Raw genomic sequence first — 26,890 nt, forward strand, 5'->3', positions numbered from 1 at the left:
CATTCAAGTAATTTTCAACATCTGAATCCTAAATTCCCCTCCCATATCTGTGTTTAATACTTTTTGTACCTTGTAAATTTTGAGAACTGTGAATCTTGTTCTGAAAGTGTTTTAACTGTTCCTCTGGCTGGGAGTTGCTCTGTGCTACGCTTTAAATCACGATAGAGATTTACAGTTGCGATAGAGGTAGAACTGCAAGCATCCAAAAAAAAGAGTTATCTATACGCAGAGGAGCTGGTATTCACATACCTCAGTAAATAATATCCCAGGGATGTCATCCTGCTTCCCCTGGAATCACAAACAGTAATACCCTCTAAGAACAATAGCACTAAAACTGTCCTCGGGTTAAAAATAATCGGTTTGCCTGTGTGTGAAGCACACAGTCTCAAGAGCTCTTTGGCTGGGTAGCAATATTTTACCTCTAATGACCTCAAACCGGAGCCAGCCATTTTTGCAGGCTCTACAGAGTACTGTTGTGCCACGAATCGTACCCGAAGGTAGCTGCCTGCCTTCACCTGAGCACATCCCTCTCTCCTGGCTCCTGCATGCCCCAAGGGTTTGGGGAAAAACTAGGCAGAATACACTGCGTTTTCTTTACTAATTTTGGCTTTCTTATTTAGTCAGATTCTCCCATTTTGGATGATTGAATCTCTGCATCTTCTGCAGCAGAAGAGAGGCACGTGTAGTTTGCCGAGATTTTTTTTTTCATTGAGGTGTTGCAGTTGGAGGCAAACGATCTTCTAGAAAGGAAGAAGTTGGGATGCTGTGTGCGAATACCAGGTATTTTTAGGTTTTCCTTAAACATGCATAAATTAATTCTAAACTTCCGTGTATTTCCTCCTTTCCCCAAACTCCTACCCTTGAACCTCTGCGAAAACGATATAGTTGTGAAGTATGTAAAAAACAGGGATGTGAAAACAGAAGGATAACTGGATGGGGGGGTCCCATGGGGCTCTTTTTCTTAATCCTTGGTTTCTTTTGGTGAATTTATATTTTCGAGCAGACCCTTGGGCAGAGTGCTCGCTGGCTTGCAGTGAGTGACCCGGCTACTCCGTGAGCTGCCAGAGTGGGAGGTAAGTGGCAGTAACTAATGGCAATTAGCAGAGCTCTGGACAGCTACGTGTCCCTGAAGACATGAGCTCTTTTGGGGGCTGTGTCTTCACAGAGTGAAGCTGATTGTCAGCCTACAGAATATGACAGTTTGCATCCCTCCACTGAGGCTTCGCTGTCGGATTTGCTCAGCAGCCTTGCAAAAAGGGATGTTTGGTTTTGTTTGTGCTCCCCAAATCTGTTGAAGTAGTAGGGAAGGACTGATTTACCTTCAGGGAAATTACCCATCAGCTGCTATTGCTAATAAGTTGTTTAATGCTTGTGTAGCACTTGACGTTTTTATGATTGATGTGCCGAAAAAAAGAAACAAAAAAAAAAGAGGGGGTTTGTTTTTAAATGGCAAAGGATACTTTCTGCCTTTTCGTTGCAGCTCCCAGGCAATAGTAAGAAAAATGTCCCTCGCTCCCCCAACCTGAAATGTGCCTGTGATCCAAACCTAACGAGGGAGAGAAGGTGAGAGGTTGCACATGTAGCTTCGGGACCCGTTTGCTAAATTGCTGGAGGGTTTAATAAGTCCCGTTTCTCACGCATCCTTGACCAGCCCTCCAGCCCTCTCTCCCGCGTCCATCGCCTTTGGGATGCTCCGCAGCGTTCCCGCAACCCTTCAAGCAGCGGCTGCGTGAAAAAGAAAAGCGGGAGCGCTGCCCTCCCTCCCTTCCGTCTCTCACAGCGTCCCCCGTGTGCGTGTGTGTGTGTCCCCTCGCCGAGTCCCCCCGGCCCCACTTCCAGGCAGGATCCCACTTCCAAGATGGATGTTGAGCGGGTTCTCGCCGCGCAGCCACAGCGGCGGAGCCGAGCGCGGCACAAAGCGGGGCGGCGCGGCGCTGCCCCCCGCGGCTCTGCCGGGGCGGGGGGGGTTGGGGGAAGCGGGGGGCCTCTCCCCCCCGGGGCCCCGGGGCTCCCCCGCGGGCCCGCCCCTCCGCGGAGCGGCGCGGTGGCGGGGCGGGGCGGCCACGCCCGCGGGGCACCCCCTGCCCGCCCGCCCGCCCCGGCGGCAGCAGCGAGACGCGCCGGGCGCCGCCGCTCCGCGCCCCTGCGCGCCCCTCCGCGCCCCTCCGGCAAACTTTTGCCGGCGCTCAACCGCCCCGCGGTTCCTCCGGGAAGGCGAAGTCGGGGCCGTGCCCTCGTCCCGGCCAGCGGCGGGTGCCCTGAGGGGGGTAGGGGGGGGGGCTCCCGGTTCCTTTTCCCTGCTTTTTATTGTTTTTCCTCTTTTTTTTTTTTTTTTTTTTTTTTTTTTCCCGCGGGGAGGGGTGGGGAAGGCAAGGGGCTATAAAGCGCGAAGGGACGTGCGTGACACAATCCCCGTTGCAGCCCGTCCCCGCCGGAGCGGGGGGGTTAGGTAAACACCCGCCCCCCTAAAAAAAAAATAGCCCCCCGCCCTCCACCCCCGGGAGGGACAGGACGGGACGGGACGGGACGGGACCGGACGCCGCAAGGTAAGGCACCGGCACCGGGCCGGGGGAGCGGGGCCGCCCGCGCAGCCCCCCCGGTGGCCGTCAGGGCGGCGGGGGCGGGCGGGGGGCGCGGTGCCCCCCCCCCCTCGCAGCGGGGACCCCTCGGCCAACGCGGGGCGGGGGACGCGCCGCACCGAGCGGCCACCTCGGCGCGGTCCCTCCAGCCCCGCGTCCCGGCCCCGCTCCGCCGCGGCTTTTGCCGGGATGCTGCCGGTGGGAGCTCGACTCGCCTCCGGGTCCCCCCTTTCCTTCTGAGGTTTGTTTTCCTCCCCCCCACCCGTTTTTGCTCTCTTTCGGTGCCCCGCAGCCTGCGCTGCCGCCCCGCCGCCCGGAGCGGGTGTGTGCCGGGTAGGCAACGGCTCCGTCTTCGCCAGCATCATACTTGTTTTTTCGGGGGGATGGGGGGGGGGGGGGGTGAGAACAAAAAAGAAAAAAAGTGGCTACCCCAAAAAAGTAAACGGAAAACTCAACGGTGGGATGTAAGTGCTGAGATTTGCTACGTGCAGCTTGGGTCATTTTTTTATTTCGTCTGCGGAGAGACAATGGCTACAAAGCGTTGTTTAATCACTTGCAGATATAACTTTTATGCATTTAAACGTTCACTGTTAAAGGCTAGCGCAGATTTTTGAGAAGTGGTGATTCTCTGAGCGGTTTTGTTCTGGATGTATTTATCACTTGAGCGGTAACGTGCCCTGCTTTCCTTAGAGCCGTTAGCTTGGTGCCAGGTTTGAGCGTGTTCGTGTCCGTGCAGTGCTGCCTGGGCAGCTCTGGAAATCTTCCCAGTGGGCACCTCCGTGGGCACGGCAGCCTCTGCGAGGCTGGTTTCGGGGCGTGGGTTGTGAAGCTCCTAGCGTCCCTTGGACTTTCACTCCCCACCGAAGGATCTGGTTAGCATCCAGTTACAATCTTTAATTAAAACGCTTAAACAGTATCGCTGTTCTTGTGGCTTGACTGAGCTGCAGGAGGTGAGCTCAGAGGGGAGGCGAGGTCCCCAGCATAAATACACAGACCTCCCTGGCCTGGCTGGTTGTTTGTGAGCAGATGCCAGGCGATGTTCAGTGGCACAAGCGTGGCACTGTGTCTCCGTCGGAGCATCCTGCCGTCAGGGTGCATTGGAAGCCCCATCCAGCACCGTCGTTCGATGGGCTTCCAGCCTAGGTGTACCGATTTCTTGCTTGGTCAAGGCAGCAGAGTTGTATCTGTGTAAAACTGGAAGAGACAAGAGCGATATGAGGGTGGATTCCTCCCTGGGCGGTTGGTGGTGAGTGATTTATACGCTAGTGACCCTGGCGGGGCACTGCTAGCTTGGCCATAACCTGGTTTCCGTAAAAATAATTCTGGGGTGTTAGGCATCGTCAGCACCCTTGGCCGTGCTGCGAGGGAGCAGGGAGAAAAACTTTGTGATTCTGTTCAGGCTACTTGGAAAAGCGCTGATTCTTAGCTATTTTAGGAATGGCATTTCAGATTGCTTCTTTTGAGGAATGCCTCATCCTCCCAGCCACGCTCTCCTACCTCACAGCAAAACGTGTACCTGCAAGAGGGGAGCTGCCGCTGTCAGCTTTCTAGTACCGCTAAAAGTCTCTGTGAGTACTTAGAGTCATGTCTGGGATTTAAAACTGGTTAATATTTTAAGGAGGAGAAGACTTTTTAAAACACTGAGAGACTCTTACGTTCTAATTCGAGCATTGAAAATGTGATGAAGCAGAAGTGTGCAGTAGTGCATCACGTGTGGGTACTGTATGTATTTGGGGTCCTGTGGCTGTGTTTCATCATGTTGTGAGATGAACGATCCCTGTTTTTTGTGGACTTTCTGTGTCAGCAGATAATGAGCCCCTCTTGATTTGAAAGAGCTTTATAGTATGTCTGAAAAATCCATTCAGCTTTGTCACGTTTCTGTGATGAAGGACTGCGGGTGCATCACGTTGTCCTTTTTTCTGCGTGGCCCCGGACAGAAAACTCAGACTTTTCTGCTCTGGAGGGCGGGCACCGCAGCGTGTCATGGCAGCCCTGCCAGCGAGGGGACACAAGAGGGGCTGGCTGTTCCCTGGCACCAGCAGCCACACCTGGCAGGCGGTGGCACACGCGTGACGTACTGCTGGCGTCATCGGCCGGCAGGTCACCTCACGCCCCAGACCCGCCCCGGGGGGAGTTCGGGCTTGGGTGCTCAGATGTGCAGTTGGAGAGGGAATTTGAATGACGTGTGGGATGCTGATATCCCACAGAGATTAACACAGGCGCCTTTTTCTAATTTTGAGAAGGTTGTCACGGAGGTGAGGCAGAGCTGCGTAGGATCGCCCTGCACGCCTGTTTTGCTGTGGATGACTACTTCGGAAACACCAAGGAAAAGCATTTAGGTTTCCCCAATGTTTATAAATACAATATGGTGCAAACTGTCAAGCAAGCTGTTCAAAATCACGTAACGCCTGTGCTGCCTTCCCTGTTCGGCTCGAATGCCTTCACCACACTCATCCGATGTTTAAAGCTGCCGGCACGCAGCTCTGGCCCATCTGCCGCGGTTTTTCCAGCGTGCCTCTCCTCCTCCTGCGAGCTGGGCTGGGGATGCAGCAGCACGGTCAGGGTTGGTGCTGTGGCTCCGCTTGCACCACGACCTGCTCGTTGGAGCCCTGGGCCTGGAGCCCTGGGCCTCCTCCGGTGCCGCACTGCTTCTGGCTGGCTCGGCGAGAGCCCAGGCTGCCCCAAAGCGTCCCGGCTCCTATGCCAAAACTGTGTAGAAGCAGAAACGGTGTCTGCAGGTCCAATTTGTCCACCTAAGGTTTGTCCACCTTGGAGGTCCCCTGAAAATGAAGGGATAAAGCCCTTCCTGGGAGGTGCCCTAGGCCAGTGACTGGCGGGTTACTGGTGCTAGGGGAGCAGGGGCTCACCTTGGCTGCGCAATGTAGTTTTGAGCCTCCAGCAGTGCGGTGGCTGCCGTTCAGAAGGGCTGGATGGGACCTGTTTGCCCAACATTTCACTCTGAAGTGTGCCAGGGTGTTCTGCCTTAATATGTATAAAAAGATTAGAAGTTTACTAAACTCAGACCCTGCTTTTTCTTCTACAATTTACATTCCGAAAGGCTGGTAATAAACAGTTTATTAAAAAGAAATCCTGATTTATTTCTGCAAATGGTTACGTTTCAAGCTGGTACCAAACGGGTTTGTAGGAGACCACCTTTTATGCTTCCCATGGCAGTTTAAAAGATTGCTAGAAAAATAATCCAGAATCTAAGCAGGTTTGGATAAAGGCAAGCCAGGACTGTACGTCAGGGTATGTGGTGCTTTTATGCAGTGAAGCGGCGGATTTTACCACAGAACATCTGGGTACTGGCTTCAGTTACAGCACAGATTTTAGTGGGATAGCAAGTCTTGTTTGGCTTTGTGTTCATTTTGAAGTCACTAAACTTTATATGAATCATAAAACTGTAAGCCCATTACTTCACTGTTTTCAAGGGGCTATTTCAGTCCTCCTTCAGGGCCTTGCATCTTTCTAGAGCTGGTTTTGTTTTACTGAGTGGGTATTTATCTTTCTGGTCACCAGCTTGCTTTCACGGGAGGCAGATTTACTCATTTGTACCGATGGACACACCAGAGATGGCGGCGGGTTTCCATTCGACCTTGCACATTTGAATGTGCACATTTTCTGCATTAAGGGCAGTCTAATGAAAACTGCACGTTTCTTATTCTGTGTATTCAAAGGGGCTGATGTTATTAACATGGAAGACTATATAGCTCCTCTGGGCTACCAGTTCAGCCACTCATGAGAGTTAAAGTAATGGGGGAGGTTTTGCTTTCTTTCTCTGTTTGATTATAAAATGCAGAGGAGAAGAGTAGATCTGACTGAAGGAGGGGAGGGCCTCCTCCTTCACGTAAGAAAACAAGTTTTCAAGTCCTTACAAAAGGGTGCAAATACTGGTGGGAATGCCCAGCATCGAGGAGGATAACCTCGACTAATTATAGATAAAGAAATACGTGTTTGGAATATAAGGCTTGTCTGAGAGTGTATAGGCAGCCCATAAGACTAACGGTGACCTTGCTTAGAGAAAATCTGGTGTGATACCGAATGCTGTTGAGCTCTGTATTTTGGTGTCACTGACTGTACAGGCAGGAGTGAAAGGAGAATAAATCAGAATTATGTTAAAGAAAATAGAATATCTTAGGTAAGACCAGTGAGAAGGGACGCAAGTCCTGCTTGGGCTGTGCTAAATACGAGCAGTGCAGTGAGTGAGCATTGCCTTGCAGAAAAGGCAGAGTACAGAAGCTGTGTTCACCACTTTGTTTTACATTATGACTGAGAATACGCTACTTCTGTGACAAAAATCTTCAGTAAATCAAACAGGGATAGCTTCTGCCTGAGAAGATGATTCAAATAAGCTAATGCTTATGGATGGATGGAAGGAGCTTTGAAGGCTGAGGAGATGTTATGTTTGAAAACTTTAACAAGATGTCATTAGGAGAGGAAGTATTTGCCCTTAGATCAGGAAATAGGTCAGGGTAATAAATCATAACTCCAGGAGAATGTGCTTAAAGCTGGAAATAAATTAAGAGGGAGAGAGAGTAAATATTAAAAAGAAATTTGTTCTTTCAGAATTAATTTTCTAATTTCCAGTATGCAAGGACACCCACTGAACAGGAGAAAGATAAATGTTAACACTGAGGTCTAACAGGAACCAGCCCAAAATCTCATGGCTGCATAGATGGCTTTGATTGCACCCTGGGGAGCACGTCAGTCACGCGGGACGCATCAGAAGAGGCAAAACATCATCTTTTTCAGTTCATGTGCGAGATAGCTGATACTACAACCTCACCAAAAACATGATGATGATCTGCTGAGCGACATTTTACAAGATGGGTTTTAAATGCTGTTCAAGTAATCAGCAACATGAGCGGTCTGAGAACCCAGCCCTCCTGTCCGCGACTGCTTTGATAAACACAAGTATACCTGAGTTACCAGAGAGATGCAGGCAAATCCTGTGCTGAGCATCTTCTAGTAGGCTGTGTCCTTCCACCTGGGCAGGGGTGAGTGCTCAGGCAACTGCAGTGTTTTCAGCTTTTCTCACAGATTGCTCAAGAGTGTGCAGGGTTGTTCAGGTTTTTCCCTGAATCAAGACCAGTCTGGTTTTAGGGTAATTAAATTCAGTAGTTGGAGAGATGTTTGTTGCTTGTGTGACAGCTGAGATAAGAAGCAGTGGGTACTTACGGCGAGCACCTGGAAATCTGAAAAACAAAAGGCAATAATTTATCTTTCCTACTTCATTCCCCGCTCTGCGGGTCCGGATATGAGTGCCCCTCCAGCGTGACCCTCGCACGCTCACAACGTGACACACCACTGAGGCCAACACTTCCCCTGTGATTTACAGGGGAAAAGCATTGTGCACCTAATTGAGCATTTTTTTTTTATTTATTTAAGGAAAAGTAACTTTAAAGGGGTTGAAACTTTATTAGGATGTGAGAAAAAGGATGCTTTTCATCCTTCGCACTTTTAACTTGCTCAGTACCAAAAGAGAGCAGTGCTAGACCAGCCACAGCTCCTGCTGCAAAGGCTGGTGGGGAGGCAGGCAGGAGGTGCGACGGGATCGCAGGTTCTTCACATGTGTCTACAGAGATTATTAAACAGGGTAGATGGTTTTCACAAAATGACCAGAATGTCGTGAAGACATGAACTCTCTCTCCCTCTGTGTCTCTCCTACTACTTTGTTTAGATGCAGCAAATTTACCGCTAATTTGTTTATAGTCAAACAGTCTAAACGTGTCTCAGCATTTTGAAATCCAGAAACCTGATGCAAATTAAGCAGTTTACAGATCAGGATGATGATGGTGCAGGAAAGCCAAGTGTCTTGAAGCTGCCAGCTGGTCTCTGGATGTGAAGGAAAACATCAGTGAGCAGTATTAACAGTTTCTAGTTCCCATTCTTTTTCTTCCTTTGGCTTCTAAATCTGTATTTAATTCCCCCTGGGCTTTTTTTCTCCTGGGTAAGAATTACTTACTTGCGTATGATTTGTAGGACTAATAGGATCTTATCCTTATTTGGGGAAGACCCTAGGGGCTCTCTGAAACTGATTTTTCAGTAATGAGAAATAATGAATAAAAATCTAATAGTCCTAGGGGGTATTAAAGTTACAATTTTGCAGGGGAGATTTAATGTCAGTCAATTAAAACTTTTCTAATCCTGTTATAGTACAATAGTTGAAAAAAATTCATTCTAGGAAAAATAAGTAGGTTTAAAGATCCTTTCACATCATGTGAACAAGTCTAACTTAATTTAACATTTGAATTATGCAAGTATTTTAAAGAAAGAGTATAAGACATTTCTTGCAAGTGTGTGATAGCAGGGCAGCAGGCTCAGGGGAAGAAATGTGTTATGTTAATTTATGGAGCACGTTCTAATTCCCATTCATTTAAGAAAAAGCAGTTGCAAGGTGTTTGTAAGAAAATCCAGGCAATTAGGGCTTTAACTAGAAAATGCAAAACTCATACACACCAGTGAGATGTACTTCCAGTAGGCCAAAACACGCTTCTGGCTCAGCCTTTTGCTCACTGGCTTCATGGCCATCCCCACTCAGCACTACGACTTGTGGTTTTGTTCAGCTGGGGACTGGGATGACCCGGACTCGTGCCTCAGTGAAATGTGCACGTGGGGAGCGAAGTGGGACCTGGGAGCATCGTCCCTGTGGGCAGAGCCCCCTGCCCAGCTCCAGTCCAAACCTCTTAGGCCTGCTGAAATGCCTTGAGGCAACCAAGCACCAACAAACAGATACTGTTTTGAATTTACAGCTTTATGTTTTTTTACAATGCAGTATTAACTGTGGTGTTGAAATGACACCTTGTCCTTTGGCAGTAACTTTCATCTCAGGATCTCACAGCCTTTTCCAGTCACTAGCAAAGGGACACCCCCAGAAGGCAGCACTGGGTCCCATGCCACAGCTCTCGCCACGTCTTTCCCCTTTGGGAAAGAAAATGCCCTTGGCACACATTTCAGCCATCTCTGAAGGCAGAAATTCCATACTTCCCCTTCCCCTTCCCCTTCCCCTCCCCTCCTTGCTGTCAACCAAGGATGTATGGTTGACATAAGAAGGCCTGAAGGTTTGGGGTTGTTTGGATGTTCGCTCACCCACGACAGTCTGACCTATCAGCCCATATGTGTTCCCTCTGCTTTTGTTCACAGTAACTAAAGGACTAACATTTCGCCTGCCAGTCTGGACAAATAAACACTGGCCCAGCAGTAGGTTGGAGCTGAAACTGACCCTTTCGATAATCTGATTTTTGAGACCCCTTATCACAGCTCTGCAGTTGACCCTGGCAGGTTACAAACTCTCATGGCACGTCCCTTCAGAGAACCCATCTTTTTGCACTTGGGAAAGACTTTACAGCTTGGTCATGCAGAAGTCCACTGGTTAGAAAATCCAGAAAGTGTTAGGAAGCCACCTTGAAGACTGGCAGCTTCCAAACATGCTCCTATCCCGCTTTGGTATGATGGGCTGGTGGCTGGCGAGCTGTGGTCAGACTCGTGGAGTCTCGTAACCTCTTCAGACAATGCATGTGTCAGCTCTGGCCATAGGCCCACCTGTGGCAGCAGTCTGCATGGCTGTGCCTCACCATCTCTCTGGGCATGGACCGTTTTGTCCTTTGGAGGCAAATTCTTTCTCCGTCACACGGCTCCTCAGCCCTGGAGATGTTCAGTGATGTTGGGTGAGCAGTGTCTGCTGAGCAGCTCAGGGCAGGCACGGGGGCTGCCTGGGTCCATAGCTCCTCCGGTGCCTGGCCACGCTTGTCCTGAATCTTTCATCTGCCTCTGCAACAGCCTTGAGCAACCTTGGGAGCCATTCCTGCAGCAGATGGTCAGTTTGCTCCTGCAGGGTTCCCCTCATGAACATCGGGAGTGCTCACTGCTGTCATTTGTCCCAGTGACTAGTGAGAGGATTAGGAAATGGGGGCCGGAGCCTCCACACACGGGGCTGGGCAGGATGAATCTCACCCCCTGCCCTGCAAAGGTCAGGCTGCCAAGGGAAGCAGAAGTTTAGATTTTCTCTGAAGGTGGTGGGAAGTGTCAGACACCACAGCGGGTGACCACAGGTAGCTGCATTGAGAAATTCAGAGCAGCTAATGTCCTTTGCTAACAATTTTCACTAATTTACTGAGTTGTTCTCTATGGGAATGTGTCCTTTTTAAAGCAGGATGCTAAGGAAATCAATGCTGGTAGGGAATATTTAGCCAGCATGAGCATTCCTGCTTTTTCTTGTCCCTACCCACTTTGTGTATAGAAGTGAGCATGCAAAAGAGGTAATTTTCTGAATGACACAAAGGAGAAATGGTGAGGCTGATGGTCCTCCCTGTGATGTGGTTCACTTGTGATGGGCCATCCTGTTCTCTCAGCCACAGCGGCCTCTGGAGAAGTCACTGGAGCTAACAATGTGGCAAAGAAACTGCGTGTGCTGCTTTCTAGGGACAGTGGGGATCAGCATGGGAGATGCTATCCACCCTGGGTCTTGGAAAGTCTTTCCTGTTGTAACTGCATCTGAGGTCTGCCAGCATTAATGCTGAGTGCACTGGTAAAAATATGTAAATATCAATTTCTTTAGCACTACATTTGATACTTTCCACTTTCAAACACTTGAAATACGTTTACATATTTTCAGCAACCCTTTTCCAACTAGGGAAAATGAGACAGAGCATCTGTGAATTACCATGTTACGTAACAAATCATTATGAGAGCACCTTAAGGGTTCATTAAGGGTTTGTAGACCCTAAGATTTCCTTTGTGTGCCTTTAAAGCTGAAGGCAGATAATATTAAAACTGAATCCAATTTTGGACAGTAAGTTCAATCAGAAAAATGTGGATTCTCATGATAATTAAGGAATTGCAAATTTTGGGGGATCGTGAATCAGCATAATATATATTATTGTGGTCATAAGTAATATTGGCTAGACTCTCGATTCGGTAGAAAAAGTCACAGTTCCTTTGAAGTCAGCTGAGGATCTGGATTGCATGATTCAGGTGTGACTAAAAGCAACACAGGGATAAGACTGAAAAAATACAGGAAAGAACAGAATAAAATAGAAGTAACTATTTTCCCCTGTTCATATAAATTGTATTTTTTCATCCCGTATCTAGTTAACTACGAGTGTTCCTGAACTGCAGAAACCTAGAATCCAACCTTACGATTGCATTTCGTGCCAGGTGCCTGCTGCTGTTTCTATTTGAGTTCCTGTTGCTGTGTCTCTGCTCCGAGATATCCCCTGCCCCTGCAGACCACTGTGGGACACCGTCCCGGCAGCAGTGCAGGGATGCAGTTGCTTCTGCGGGGATCGGAGAATCGCCTTGTGGGCACGAGCACCGCAATAGGAGTTGTTACTGGAGCTGCCGTCCTGCTTTGCTATTCCAGCTGCCACAGGGCTTTCAGGAGAGCTGCTGCTTTTACTCTCTGTGCTATTGCAGGCATTACTGGTTGTTACTGGTTAACCTGGAAGCACTGAGAAACCCCAGGCAGTAAAAGTGAAGATACGATAAAGTTGCAAATGAGAATTTCAGAGTAGCTGTTGCAGGAAAACTGTGTGTAGAGGTAGGGAAGTGGGCATGAATACTAATGTACTTGGACTGGCTGTGGTTTGTAATCCTGTGTACATGTGTGGTGTTGTTCCTGACACTGAAGAAAACTGTGTCTGATGGAATCTGAGGGAATTCACCTCTGTGCACTTAAAAGGGTTTCAGAGTAGTCAGCAATTTTTTCCTTTTTAATTTTCTACCAGAAAGTAGGAGGGAAGAAATGTGTAAGCGATTCCAGTGGCACAGCTTTCTACAAACACTGCTGGAGCTGCCGGAGGCTCGGCTTCCCCTGCTCCTGCCCTGTCAGTTGTGCCAGTGACCCGCAGCCTTGCCTGCCGCTGCCCCTCTCGCAGCCCCCGGCCCTGCACGAGCCCCTCATTGTCTCCCCTTTAACAAACACCTTGCTGGCGGCGGGCAGCTGCCGGGTGAGGGGTCTTCCCCAAGCCTGAGCCAGCGGCTCAAGCAACTTTAACTCCTGCGGTAGTTAATGCAGGAGTTAGTGACTTTGGGTTTATGTTTCAGCACTTTCCAAAGGTCCTTCTGACCTCCAGCCATAAGCCCCAGAGGTTTGAGGGTGCAATGGCAGGATGCACAGACCTGCTCCAGGTCTATCGTACCCTGACACTTCAGTCCTCCCTGTCCCTCACGGGTTTTGGCAAGGGCACTTGCTCATAATGTCATTCAGAAGTATTCCAGAGAAACAGTGGGAAACTCTGTACCAAATACCAACATGCTTGTGTTGGTTGTAATTTGTAATTGTTCGTATGTGTTCCTCCCTGCTAATCCCCTTGCTGAAATTCATTATGGAGAGACAGTAACATACACTCGGAGAGCTGTGCTGAAGGCAGAATGACTTGGCTAAGGAAAGTAGCTATTGTTTTATGATTAAAGGAAAGGATTATATTGGGATTTCCTTGAACAAGGAAAGCTGCTGCCCCACTTTTATTGCTTGTAACAAGGGGATAATAATTACTCTCCATTATAAAACACCTCCAGATCTTGCGATGAAAGATTTGTGGTAGAGCTGTGTGGCATTCAGGGTTGGTTATCTTAAATGGCCTGGAGTTGTGCAAACCTCTGCCTTATCTTTCTCCTACCGGGGCTCAACCCCTGCTGAAACTATGGAGAAAATTTCCCTTCTCCGAGCTGGGCATCTGACATGAGATGTTCCTCTGGAGGAGCTGGCACCAGTCACCCATCCCATGATGCTTGTCCTCTCTGGGAGCAATGTCTGACCACCTGGGGATTTTGTACGGGCTTGGGAGGATGAGCAGATACGACGGTAAGGACAGAGGCCAGCCTGTGCCTAAGTGGCCAAGGGAAGTGGAGCTCAGCACGGGGGGCGAGCCACCAGCTGGCTGCCACCCCCTGCTCCAGCACGTTGCTTCTTCCCGTGCTGCTGCCATCCCCTTGCAAGGAGAGGTATGAGAGAACAACTGAGCATTGTAACAGAGGTCGCTGGGGACTCGCTGTTTGTTTGGTTTTGACACTCACTGTTGAGTCGCATGGGCCGAGATGACTGTGAAGGAGAGAAGCACTGGTATGTGGTCTCTGATTAAAAAAAGAAAAACTATGAGGCATTTCCTCAAGTGTCCCAAACGGCATCTCCTGGCTCAGCTGGTTTTTGAAGCATCCAACTACCACCAGCTCCAGGATGGCGATTTCAATGTAATCAGAGTTGAATCTGTTTCCACTCAAAGTGGAAAAATAAATAAGGCTGCGTTTAGAAACAAAATAGTCCATGTAAAATTTGATTTTTGATACCATATCTCCCTGAGCATGTTTGCTTTTCAACATATCTAATTTGAGACAGGTCTGCATTTCACAATGTTACCCCTTCGGAGTTAACCTCTCCCCTAAGTTGTAGTTTGTTGCCACTGTTGTTCATTAAGATTTGGTGGAAATGTAGCCTTATTTCTTCATACCTTCTTATTTTTACATAGTTGGATTTTTTTCCCCATGCTACTGTGATCTGCTTTGCTAAAACAATACTCCCAGCAAAGGGAAATCGCGGGTTGAATTGGAATTGCAAGAGGCGGTCGCTTAATCCACAGATTATTGACATGGTAGACCCTAAATGCTTCAAAGGCACCATTATAGTCCATCATGTCCGCGTGTATTTAGACAGCCTTAATCCATGGATTACAGGTCTGGAAATGCTCCTGCCCTCCCAGTTATAGCTGGTCCTGCCAACGGGAGCTGCCACATCAAGCTGGCTGTGGTGCTACACAGAAATATTTCTCTTTAAAATCCACGGAGATGGAGATGCACCCCTGCATCCCTGTCAGGGCTGCATTCCTCTTGCCTCCCCTCTCCCTCTGCCATTCCGTAGGGAAAGGCTTTGGGCTGGTGCACATCCCTGGCGGAGGGGCTGGCTGGGGCTGCGCTGGCCCAGCTCCTGGCGAGACTCCTGCAGCCCTGCCTGGCCTGGGCTTTTCCTCAGGCACAAGGCAGGACCAGACAACAAATTTTCAAGAACACTGCTTTTTTAAAAAGAACGCAGCAAAACCGAAATGAAAAGCATACCAAACGTTTTCCAGATCCTTTAGGGAATAGTAAGTATTAAATGGCAGGCCTTCACTTTTACCCTCCAGTCTCCCCTTAAACAAACAAACCAAACAGCTCTCAGTAAATACTTAAAAGTTTTAAAGGCATTGTTTTTCCTTGTTTGCACATTAAAAATAACTAACTGTATTACAATTGAAATGGATGGGCGCTTTTAAACTCCTCTTTTGCTGAGGTGATAACTCTGTATGCTGAGGTGCCTATATTTGTGTTATATATCTCTGGAAATGAAGTGTATAATGGAAAAAGCTCACAGCCTCTTTATTTGCAGTGTTCCTATAATAAGTCAAAGAATTCACACAGTGCCCTTTTATTTCCGAAGCTGGACTTAAATCACTTCAATAAATCCACAGACTTATTATGAGATGCAGCATGGGTAATGTAAACAACAAAAACCCCTCCAACACACCAGAGTTTAAAAATAGGATGTAAGGAGGAAAAAAAGTTAACCATCCATACAATAAAAAGAGAAGAAATGCAACACAAAAGCACTGTGGAAGGCAGTGCCTTGAAATTATCCTCACTAAATTACAGTCATGCACTTTCCACTCTCTGTAATTAAACATTAGGGTTTATTTATTCCAGATGCATTTGCTTCAAGTAAACCCAGATCTTTTGTTTTGTTTTGTTATTGTAAATCCTTTACAGGTCTCTGTGACCTGCAGACAGTTGAGAAGAAAAGCAAATGATTTCCATAGATCAAGACACTTGAAGATGACTTCTCAGTAGTACCGGCATTGCGTGTGGTGAATCTAATAGTCTTGCTCCCTTTTTACAGAGTGTAGGTATATTCAGTGACGTTGAGCCTTCCTGCGAGTGCCTGTGTCTGTGCGTGAAATAAATGCACAGTGAAACCTGAACATGATTACAGAACTGCTTTGATCCCAAACAGCCAAACAAAATGGATTCTTGGCTTGCTGGGTGGGATTTCTGTGATGGGATGTAAGCAGGGAGCCTCTGATACCTCATGGGGTACAACCTGTGCAATTGCTGTATTTTGCTGGAAAAAAACCGCCTTGCTTTGGGCAGACACAGAATACTGTAGTCTTGATCAGTGAAATAAAAAATTAGGTGATTTTGTGTGCCCCTGAGGCTGCCCATTCCTGGCTTTGGTTGAAGATGTACCCACCCTGCTGATCCCACAGCCTGCAGGGAAGAGCCCATGAGGTGCTGCTGCAGTTTTGGCTGATTTGGCTCAGAACAGTTCTCCAACCAGTTGCAAATCCCATTATCCTCACCATTTCTGCTTATAATTGCAGTTTACACAAATAGTTGCAGACCTTTTGTATAGATTAAGTTTGTTACGCAGAGGTCTTAAAGGCTGAACGGAGGACTTCTGTGCGTGGGATTTTGGAAGGGTTGTGTAAGGCTCACTGTCTGAGTGGAACTTATTAAAAAGATAGGAATGAATTGTAATCATCATAAAATCTATGATCCAATTTAACGGTAATTTTCATGTATATGCTTATAGCTAAAATTTATCGAATGGCCAGACTGCTGCTTTTATTTATTTATACTTTCTGAAGGAAAAAAAAAACCCAACCAACCAACCTCTGGAAAGATGGTAAATTTAGAGGTCTTTAAAATAATCTATATCCCACTCCGAATGTACAGCATGCATTTTTAATCTGTTGATCTATCTAGATAAATACATATAGCTTCATTAAGCCTCTTTCCAGGTGTTGCTGTTGCTACCGGAATGTTAGTGGAGCTTCTCACCTGGGGAAAGGACTGCTGCCTTCCAGGTTAAAATAAAAGGAAACCCCGGCCACCTGCCATGACCACCACTGTCCTGGCAGCACCCTGCCTGCCCAGGCTTAGTGGCCCTGCGGCCAGTGGGCAAAACTGGGTGGCCCTGTCCAGCTGGAAGGTGGGCTGGGAGCAGCCCTGCCTGGGGGGAGATGGGGACCCCCTGGATGCTCCCTGCTCGGAGTCTGCCTCCCCGAAGTGGGTCAGTGTGCAGGGGGGATGGAAAAAGAGAAAAGAAAGAAAAAAGAAAACTTTTTTCCCCCCCTTTCTTTTGGAAAGGAAAGAATGTACAAGCAAGTCATATTTTCGCAAGGATGTTTTGAGTCTCTGGTTGCTGGCCTAGAGCTGCTGGTGTCTGCGTGTGCCATTCTGGTCCCTCAAGCTGCGGCGGGTTTTTACTTTTCATTTTGTGCTGTGCTCATGGTTGCTGCATGGGATCTCCCTCGTCGCTGTCCTGGCACGGCCGGGCTGACTAACGATCCCTCTGCCCTGTGCCTGGGTGTTACCTCCTGGGGTACCAGCTTTCTCCTGAATCCCCTGCTCTGCCCCTGCTCCTCATCCCGCAGCCAGCGTCAGCCTCGCCCAGGGGACGGGGCTGCGGGTTTACGTTCGTGCCTGGTTCAGAGAGTTTGGGGAAAAAGTGAGAGGTAGAGATGGGCCATTAGAGGGCACTTTTGCAATCCTGGAGAAGGAAAACGGTGCTTATTATTTCACTTAGGACTGTTTATTTTGGCGTTCTCTTAAATTCAGTGATAAACAGCAGGCAAATCCCTCCAGTCAGCAGGAATATATCAATAAAATATTGACTCAGAGTTTAAAAGAAAAGAAAACAAGACGAACTTGTAGAAAAGGGAATAAAAGGCATTTAGGAGGTGGCACAGTCTGGAGAATAAAAAAACCACACAACATATTTAATGTAATTTGTATGGCTTTACAGTGCAGCTCTTAGGCCTCAGCTTGTACATGGCTTCTAAAAACGAAACCGGCTTGGAGCATGGCACACCAAGACAAGAAAATCGTTTGTTGGAGGTGTCTGAGGGCTGGGTGGGAGTGCATGAATTTGCGCGCTCACATCTAGCGAGTGCATTCTCTCAAAGACTCCGTCAAAGTCATTGCCCAGCGGTGAACTTGCCCAGAAAGAAACATGGGGCGAATAAATGATATTTTTGCTTTCCCCTTGATATTTTGTGTGAGTAAACTATAGAGGATTGAGCTTTAAACTCTGCCAAATTATAATGAGTGCACTGCAAAAAATAAATTGGCGAATTAACTGGTGTGAAAGGGTGGTATAACACTGACAGCATGGTTTCCAAAAACTGTGAGTGAGTTTTGGATGCTTCTTTGCTGTTGAGATGTCCCACTTTTGGAAGCGTTGTGCGTGAAAATTGGGCCCATTTTAAGCCTCTGAGGTTGGATATGTCAAAATGAAAGCACTTGATCCTATTCGCTTGTAAAGGAGGAAAGATTATAAAACTTTTATTTTTCAGTAACCTTGAGAGGTTTGCCAAGCTATTTCATGTATGGGATGAGTCAGTGCTGCTGGCCCAGGCTGGGCAGGAATCACAGAACTAACCTTAATGTGTCTTTTGTGGTTATTTTTAGGCTGAAATGCTTTTACAATTAGATAAAGAAATTAAAGACAAATCTGTGCCTTGACACTACACCATGGTTATTAATGGGGACAGGAGTTTTTTAAGTGAATTAGCTAATATTTAAGAAATTAAGCTTAGCCTGGGTAGTCCTACAATCAAAATTCGTTTATTTTAATAGAGGTGACATTGCACTGGAAATGACTATGGGAATATACAAGATTGCAATTTTAGGGGGTTCATGTGGAGGACGCTGTCTGCACAAAGTGTCAGAGTTTCTTACCTAACCAAATAATCTGCTGTAACTGTTGTGATTAAGTTGGAAAGAATTTCTTCCCTGTTGGCCAACGATAATACTTGAAAAATCAATAAACAGGGTGTTAGAGCACACGAAACGCATCCTGCTTTGTGTCAGAGAAGGTTTCTGCTGACTTTGGTGACTCAAGTCAGCAAGTATTTTGACTTACGATCTTTGCCCTGAAAGGTCAGATGCCATTAACTTTGCTGATAAGTATCAACACTTCAGTCTGAAATCGAGGAAATATGTCTGTTGTCATCAAAAGCTAAGTCAGGACCTGGCTGGGATAAATTTTGACAAACTCTGGGAAAGCTAAATCGGGATTTAACTATAAGTAGCCATTGCACGTCTTAGGTACAGTCCTTTACTACTTTCCCTTCTGTAGGGCTACCTTCTGAAACCTGTTATTAAAACACCCCAAACAATAACAAAGTGCACAATTTGAGACCTGTGAGCACTGGAGCTGAAGCATTACAAGCCCTGCAAACGGGGAACTGTGGCTGTGCATTGCTCTTGCCAGGTTATAGCTGAATAAATAAGGGCGCAGCCTTATCCAACTACAAAATACCATTTGGCAGCCTCGGCACAAGGAGGGCTTCCCTGCCAGACAAGCAGGGTCATCGACCAGCAAGCTTGCTGCAGGGCCCCCCAGCATGCTTGCTGCCCTCTCGCATGGGGCTCTTCCACGGTATCCGTGCCCACCAGGGACACAACCACGGGGGAAACTCTGCCAGGCAAACTTCAAGCATTCGCTTTCATCTTTCCCGTGGTTTTCCACTCAGGAAGGGGAGGATCTGGTGGCAAATACAGGAATATGTGGCAGGCTGGGGAGGGAGAAAGCTAAGGAAGGCGTAGCAGCCCTTGGTGTGAGGGAAGGCACGAGCGAAAGGAGGAAAAGATAAAATTGCATCCTGGCGAGGCAGTTTTCAGTACGTGTCAGTTGTGGCTTATGGTTACTTTGGGTTTGCTACATATTTTCTCTTCCCTCTTGCATCACCAGTTTCAGTGGGAAAATAGAGAGATGAAGGACAGGGACCGCACAAGTTATAGAAAACAGTAGAAAGTGGGGTGGGAATGAGCTGATGTAATGGGGCCAGGGACAGCAGAGAGGAGGGGAGGGGGTGAGCAGGGGGGACCTGCATTGTGGGTGGAAGGAGCAATTAAATAATGATGTTAGAGGCAGAGGAAGCAATATGAGGGCAAAAACAGCCATCCGCGAGCCTTGCTGGTGTCAGGAGACCTGCTGTCCTGCGTATGGCTGGCTGTCTTTAGCTGTACTGGGAGCAGGACTGGCAGATGCTGGAGCCTCCTCTCACAGTGGGGCTAGAGGCAGCAGGCAGAGAGGATTTGGGAAGATTTTGTCAGGAGCTCAGGGGTGAAAAAAAGGACAAGACCCCATGCTGCCTGTGGCGAATTCCCACATTTGGGATGCTGGTGCCTGCAGCGAGCTTCAGTGATGATGAGAGGGGCAAAGGCTGGCAGGCTGCTGGCCACTGGCCTCCATGAAGAGGAGAGTGGGAAGGGGCACGCAGGGATTTGGGGACTGCCAGGGACCGAGTCTTGCTCCCAAAGGGCCAGAGCATGTGGGCTGGGGCGAGGAGGAGGGTCCCATACCTTGACTACACCAGCCGCCAGTGGCTCCTCTGGGCTTTTTGGAAGGTAAAGCCATGGGAGGGGGGAGGAGGCAGCTGCCAGGGCTTCCCTCAGGGGTGCTGGTTTATATTTTCATGAAGTGCTTGAAGGGGAAGAGCAATTTTATAATGGCTTAGCCTATGCCACTTCTCAGGGAGCTTTATCTTTACTATTTTTACATAAAATATTAGAGAAAAATCAAGTAGAGGAGAAAAAAATGCCCAGTCTCAACAGCAGAGTTGATCTTAAAGGTAAAAAGAGTTTGTTATAAAGCCATAGTCAACTGACAGCACAGTACAAGGAATGGTGCGTGACCACACATTTAGCCAAGTAACAAGATAAAACTGTTCCTGCCAGCTCAGCCTTTTATGATGCTTCTTCCCAAAGTCAGTGGCTAACACAATTTAGGTAATTGCTTAAACCTCTTTTTCCTATTTTTTAAAAAACGTTATCATTTATCTATTTAAACTCGTGATACTTGTACCAGAAATGGGCTTTTTTTTTTTTTGCCCCCTACCACCCCCCCATATCAGAGCTATTACAGATGAGATCATCTACTGTAGGGAAAGGCGATTTCCAGCCTGTCCCACTGTATATGTTAGGGTAGTCATTACTGACCTAGTTGTAGACATAATAATGAAAGGCTGAGATTATGAATTATTATGCCTAATTTGTAAGGGATTCTCTGCTTTTGTGTTTTGCAATTCCCATCAGGCTTGAGGATTAAGCCCTGCTGAATTGCAGGCTAATACCAATGTGCTTTGAGTATGTGTGGGCTTATATCACGTTTTCCTAATTCACTATTTTTATAAGGAACAATTTCACTGGAAATATTTACTTTTCAAAGGATTGCTGGAAGCCCCACCAAAATCTCTGAAGGAAAGCGAAGTTGATGTACCCTCCATCTGCTCTGTGCTCACTCTAGCTCTTATGTCCAGCGAGCTCTATTTCTGCTATGGCAAAACATCAAACTGTAACTCTACCAATGTATGTGGAAGGCTTTTGCTCTTAATAAGAAGGAGAGATACCAGTTTGCCAGCAGTGCATGGGCTTGCTTTCAATTACAGTTCAAGATGGAAAAATCTTATTTACATACCTTATCGAAGCGCTGTGTGATGCGAGCTTATTCCTTACAGTATGTAATGCTAGTGCTTGTATGGCAGTACAGTGAAGGTGCCTGCAAAACATAAAGAGTATGTGACATTGTTATAGGTACGCCCGTGTTTCAGCAGTATAACAGCCCAGAGGAGCCACACAAGTTTGCAGCTAGTTGAGTCAGAGACCGCGGGTCGCAAACAAACTGGTTCTTGGCCATGGTCTCACCCACCAGCGTGGGACAAGCTGGCGGCAGCTCCGGCTGCCTGTGGTGCGGCCCTCCTCAGGTGGGACTCCCTGTCGTTGCTGTAGGATGCTCCTGCTGCGCTGCCCGCTGCTGCTGCTGCTGCTGCCGCTCGGCTCCAGGCCCCAGAAATTACCAACCAGAGATGAGGAGCTCTTCCAAATGCAGATCCGGGACAAAGCATTTTTTCATGATTCGTCAGTCATCCCAGATGGAGCTGAAATTAGCAGCTACCTCTTCCGAGACACCCCTAAAAGGTATTTCTGTCCAGTTCAAGTGAGGAAGTTGTGTTGTGAAGATACTAGCTTTATTTCCTGGGTGTTTTGAAATAAAAACTATCTGAACCAGAAAAATACAAATGCCAGAGTTCTGTCTGGTGAAGTAAGTCACTATGCAACTTTTCATCCCAATCTCGCATTCCTGGCTGAGGGTCTATCCTATTTATTTGATTTTTGGGATAAGTGCAGAGCTCCCACAGACCACAGAAGTTCCCTGAACTGGGGCCACTAACAGTGTCTGGAGGCAAAGGGAGAGGGAAGGACATTAGAAACTACAGGCTTACCCCACCACACTTGTCTCTCTTCATTATTTCATATTGTGCTTTAAAGAAACAGCATAAGCCAGTCTGGTCTGAACTCCCCATTTTCCAACCTCAACCCTATGGGTCAGAAAATACTGAGGTTAGACGGGAAGAATCTGAGGCTCCAAAGAGCTCAGGGAAGACCAGCATTGCCACCTTCCTCCTCATATCACACACCTTCTTCAGCCTTCATTGATGAGAAACAGTTTACAATAAATGACGTGTAGTGCTTGAGGGGATGCGGAAGGACAGCTGAATGTGTGTGTATCTGTATGTGCTTCTAGGGCCCTTGCCTGGACTTAGTGTTCTGTTTTGAAGGGCATATCCCTAAATTCTAGGAAAGATCCCCTTTCCCTCATTTATACCTTTGTGACCATTTATACTGTATATAGTTAGTGTAGGGCTAAAAAGTGAAGCTGATGGAGGGGATGGCAGGGGGCCAGAAACCCTCTGCCATGTCTTGACAAGCAAAGTGTGAACTCTGCACCGTCTTAGTGGGGAGAGTCCCCTTACCTTCTTAGCTCTTGCCTACCAGCCTTTCCACATTCCTTCTGCACATGCTTGCCTGTAAGTAATGCTTTTGTCTCTGTTGCTCCACCAAGATCAACCTTGATCATGTCAAGTCAGTCCCTGATAGTTGGCTGCCATCAGTATTTATTGACTTATGGGTCTGTTAACCTTCTCCTAGGTATTTCTTTGTGGTTGAAGAGGACAACACTCCCTTAGCAGTGACAGTGACACCATGCGATGCCCCTCTGGAGTGGAAACTGAGTGTGCAAGAGCTCCCAGAGGAAGCCAGTGGAGAAGGTTCAGGTAACAAACCATCAACGACTTCCCTTGTGCCTCAGAGACCTGCTTTTCTTCTTTAGTTGAAGCCCCTCAAAGCAGTCTTGGCTGACGCTGAGTCTCGCAGCAGGCCCATCTTTATGATCTCCTGCTCTTTGGATCTTCAGCCCCAGTCCTGCCGTTGTGCAGGAAACTGGCAGCAGGTAGCAATATGACAAGGAAAAGGTCTGTAAAAAAGTAAAAGTAAAAGCCGTGGTTATAGTTACAGAGTGCGCTGGATGCTGCCACAACAAACTGTATTTGCCCAGAGTAACTTGGTTTCACGGGGCTTTGCTGTGAGCTGGGTACACGAGATAAGAACTGGAGAGACAGGGCTTGCATTGCAGCAGGGCTGAGCTCGCCCCTTTGAGGGGAGTCGTCTGTGGACATGGAGCTTATTTGGAAATAGCCATATAATTACTACTCAAGAGAGAAAAGGTCTTAGGCTTCCAGAGCCTTTCATACAAGTGCTAAAATGTCACACACCACACTGTATGGTATACACACCTTTGGCCCCCACTGTATTTAGGCACAAAATGTTAGAGGGCCAAAGCTAAGTGCCTGAGTCTGGAAACAGGCAGCATGGTCAGTGGGAAACTGTATGGCATCTCCACATTGGGTGCTTGAAGTACTCTAGTGGGAGGTATTAGCTGCCATTCACGAGACTCTGTTAATAGTGATGAGGTGCAGTTTCTATTGTGTTTAGTTTTAACCCAAGTGCCAAACCAACTTCCCTCTCTCATTTGAGATAAGCATTGATTACATCCTCCTCAGAAGACAAAACCTTCCTTTTTCATCTCACTTTTGTATTTTATGTAGAAGTGTCTGCTGGAATTTTATTTTCTCATATTTCAGATCGTGTCTGTACAATGTTTTTCTTTGCTTCTAATCTAGGTGAACCAGAACCTCTTGAGCAACAGAAACAGCAAATTACTGATGAGGAAGGCACAGAGCTGTTCTCTTACAGAGGCAATGATGTTGAGTACTTTGTGTCCTCTAGTTCCCCATCTGGTTTGTACCAACTAGATCTGCTGTCAACAGAGAAAGATACACATTTTAAAGTGTATGCAACCACTACTCCAGAGTCGGACCAACCTTATCCTGAATTACCTTATGATCCCAGAATCGATGTCACTTCTCTGGGACGTACAACAGTGACACTGGCGTGGAAATCAAGTCCCACTGCCTCCTTACTGAAACAGCCAATTCAGTATTGCATCGTCATCAATAAAGAACACAATTTCAAAAGCCTCTGTGCTGTTGAAGCCAAGCTCAGTTCTGATGATGCCTTCATGATGGCTCCAAAACCAGGCCTGGATTTCAGTCCATTTGACTTTGCCCATTTTGGCTTTCCCTCAGACAACAACTCTGGCAAAGAACGTGGTTTCCTAAAATCATCATCAAAGTTTGGGCGCCAAATATCCTCAAAGCCCAGAGTTGACCTGCATAAAGTTTGTATCGGGAACAAGAACATCTTCACAGTGTCTGACCTGAAGCCTGATACACAGTACTACTTTGACATGTTTGCAGTAAATGCCAACACTAACATGAGCACCGCATACATTGGCACCTTTGCCAGAACGAAGGAGGAGGCTAAACAGAAAACAGTTGAACTGAAGGACGGCAAAGTTACAGATGTATTCATCAAGAGAAAGGGAGCCAAATTTCTACGGTTTGCTCCCGTTTCATCTCACCAAAAAGTCACCTTCTCCATTCATTCATGCCTGGATGCTGTTCAGATCCAAGTTAGAAGAGATGGAAAACTTCTCTTGTCTCAAAATGTGGAGGGGGTGCGGCAGTTCCAGCTTCGAGGAAAAGCAAAAGCTAAATATCTCATTAGGCTGAAAGGAAGCAAAAAAGGTGCTTCTATGCTGAAGATCCTGGCTACAACAAGGCCTAACAAGCAGTCATTTCCTTCTCTTCCTGAAGATACACGAATCAAAGCCTTTGACAAACTCCGCACGTGTTCTTCGGTCACGGTGGCGTGGCTGGGCACGCAGGAGAGAAATAAATTCTGCATCTACAGAAGGGAAGTAGATGACAATTACAATGAAGAGCAGAAGAAAAGAGAGCAGAACCAGTGCTTGGGTCCAGATACAAGGAAGAAATCAGAAAAGGTTCTCTGTAAATACTTCCACAGCCAGAACATCCAGAAAGCAGTGACCACAGAGACAATCAGAGGCCTGCAGCCTGGCAAGTCCTACCTGCTGGATGTTTATGTGATAGGGCACGGTGGGCAGTCCGTGAAATACCAGAGCAAATTGGTGAAAACAAGGAAGTTCTGTTAGTGCCCCTGTACATAGAATTATATGGAACTCCAGTCTGAACATTATCCTACTTCCAAGTATATGGATTGACTACTTGCACAGCTGAGAAGTTGTGACCTGTATTTGTACTGTGTAGAAAAGATATCAACTTGTATATTTATGTTTACATAAGTAATTGTCTGGAGGAACTGAGGCTGGTGCTCTCTGGTAGCATCTGGCAATGGTACTATCATGTGTCTGGTGACCCACATGTGATGCTCAGTAGATGTCCAAGGTAGCAGGAAACCTCGAAGGAACTGGCACTCCTTTGCTTCCATATTGCATGAACTGCTTCTAAATTATTTTATACTTAAAAGGCTGAGATACATCATTTTTCCACCTTGTTATTCACACACAAAACTCACAGACATACACCCTTTCTCTCATGTAGATGGTAGGGTTTCTGTAAATTATTTTATAGAGTCTTGTTTGAAATGTTTATGTTTCTATGATTGTAAACTATTAAAATCTCTCCCCAATAAAATACAGATCTAAACTAAGTATTAACTGGGCTGCACATGAAGCAGTTTCATTGCTAATGTAAATTCTTACCTAGCTGATTTTCATGTTTAAATACTGTATGTATTTCATGTACAAAGTTGCCATAACGTTATATTCCTGTACATAAAATTAAAAATATTAGATTATATATTGTTTTCTTTTTTTCTTGAAATTCTAGGGGGGCAAACAGACTCAGAGACTGAAGAGGCATCCTGAAACTTGAGCTGAATTCAGCTAGAATGTGCCTCTCTTTTGTTGTTCTTTATCTTTTTGGGCAAGGTGACTGAAGTCCAGTAGAATTACTGATGTTACTGAGTCATTTAAAATCTGCAGGGGAGCGCAGGCCACTGAAGGAGGGGTATTTGTGGCATATTAGGGGGTTTACAGTGATAAAAGCACTAAAGGAGCAGGACAGCACAGAGGAGCTTCACTTGTCCTGGGTGAGAACGGATCCTGTTTCGTTGTGGTTGCCAGTGCTGCCAGCACTTTGCAAGGAGCTCTCAGTCTGACTTAGAGAGACCATACAATTCAAACAAATAACACACCAGAGAACCAGTTGTTATTTTTGTTAGATGATCATTGAAAACATTTGCTTTCTGGATGCTGCTGGTTTTGACCGCAGTAATAATAAGCTGAGAGGATTATTTTTTTTTCCATTGACAGGAATGGTAGTGTTAAGGAAAAATCATGTACTTTCATTTAAATTGCAGTTATTTCCATTGTGTAGATTTCTTTAAAATATTAAATGTCTGGATCTCATATTTTCTAAATTTTCTTATTTGTTTTTCCACATGTCACCTCCATTGACTCAAAAACTTCTATAGAGCTGCTTAATGGAAAACACACTTATGAGAAGCATCTAGACCAGCTCCATTTCAAGTGGCTAAGAGCAGGATACATACTGCCTCAGGCCCAATACTGTAGTATGGGTCAGGGCCTCAGGACAGGTAACTGAGACCTTTTTTTTCTTGGTTCCATCTTATATATCAGCCCACAGCACTTGGGCAGTGGATGTCAGGGCTTAATCAAAGACAGTCTTGTCTCTTCCTTAGGTGCCTGTTCATAGAATGTCTCACTGCTGGGATTTTGGCATTTAGAGCCCCCTTGGGGCCCTGAAGATAAACATGCAGAAACTGGGGCATGAGGGAAAGGGACCAAAGCCTACGTAAAGGCCCAAAGCAGATTCCTCTCAGGCTACTCGCAGGGGAGTTGGGAACTCTCTGTCCTTGCAGAGGTGAGCTCCGGTTTTCCTTGGCCCCGTAGTGCTGACCTCTTCAGATTGTCCTTTCTGCTGCCCCCAGCATGTTTCAGTTGCAGACTGGCAGGTGGCAGCAGGGTTTTATGGCTGTGCAAGCTCCCATGACATTCCACATTCTGAGTTTGCTGTGATGATTCTCCAAGAAAG

General features: G+C 46.9%; 1 protein-coding gene across 5 annotated transcripts; it reads left to right on the top strand.

The window, feature by feature from the left end:
* The first annotated feature begins 418 nt into the window (after window positions 1–418).
* NDNF (neuron derived neurotrophic factor) lies at window positions 419–26,890 on the top strand. 5 transcript variants are annotated; one of them, XM_074905148.1, is made up of 5 exons: window positions 419–497; window positions 621–780; window positions 21,342–21,530; window positions 22,542–22,666; window positions 23,573–26,890. In XM_074905148.1, exons 2-5 carry the CDS (start codon window positions 761–763, stop codon window positions 24,964–24,966), a joined length of 1,728 nt encoding a protein of 575 aa, XP_074761249.1. In that variant the 5' UTR covers window positions 419–497; window positions 621–760; the 3' UTR covers window positions 24,967–26,890. The 5 variants fall into 5 exon arrangements, with proteins under 5 accessions (XP_074761249.1, XP_074761251.1, XP_074761247.1 ...); XM_074905150.1 differs by adding an exon at window positions 1,004–1,073 and having other exon boundaries at window positions 436–780; XM_074905146.1 differs by having other exon boundaries at window positions 436–780.

Source organism: Athene noctua, chromosome 4 (genome assembly GCF_965140245.1).
Source record: "Athene noctua chromosome 4, bAthNoc1.hap1.1, whole genome shotgun sequence".
In the NCBI taxonomy this organism is placed as follows: domain Eukaryota; kingdom Metazoa; phylum Chordata; class Aves; order Strigiformes; family Strigidae; genus Athene; species Athene noctua.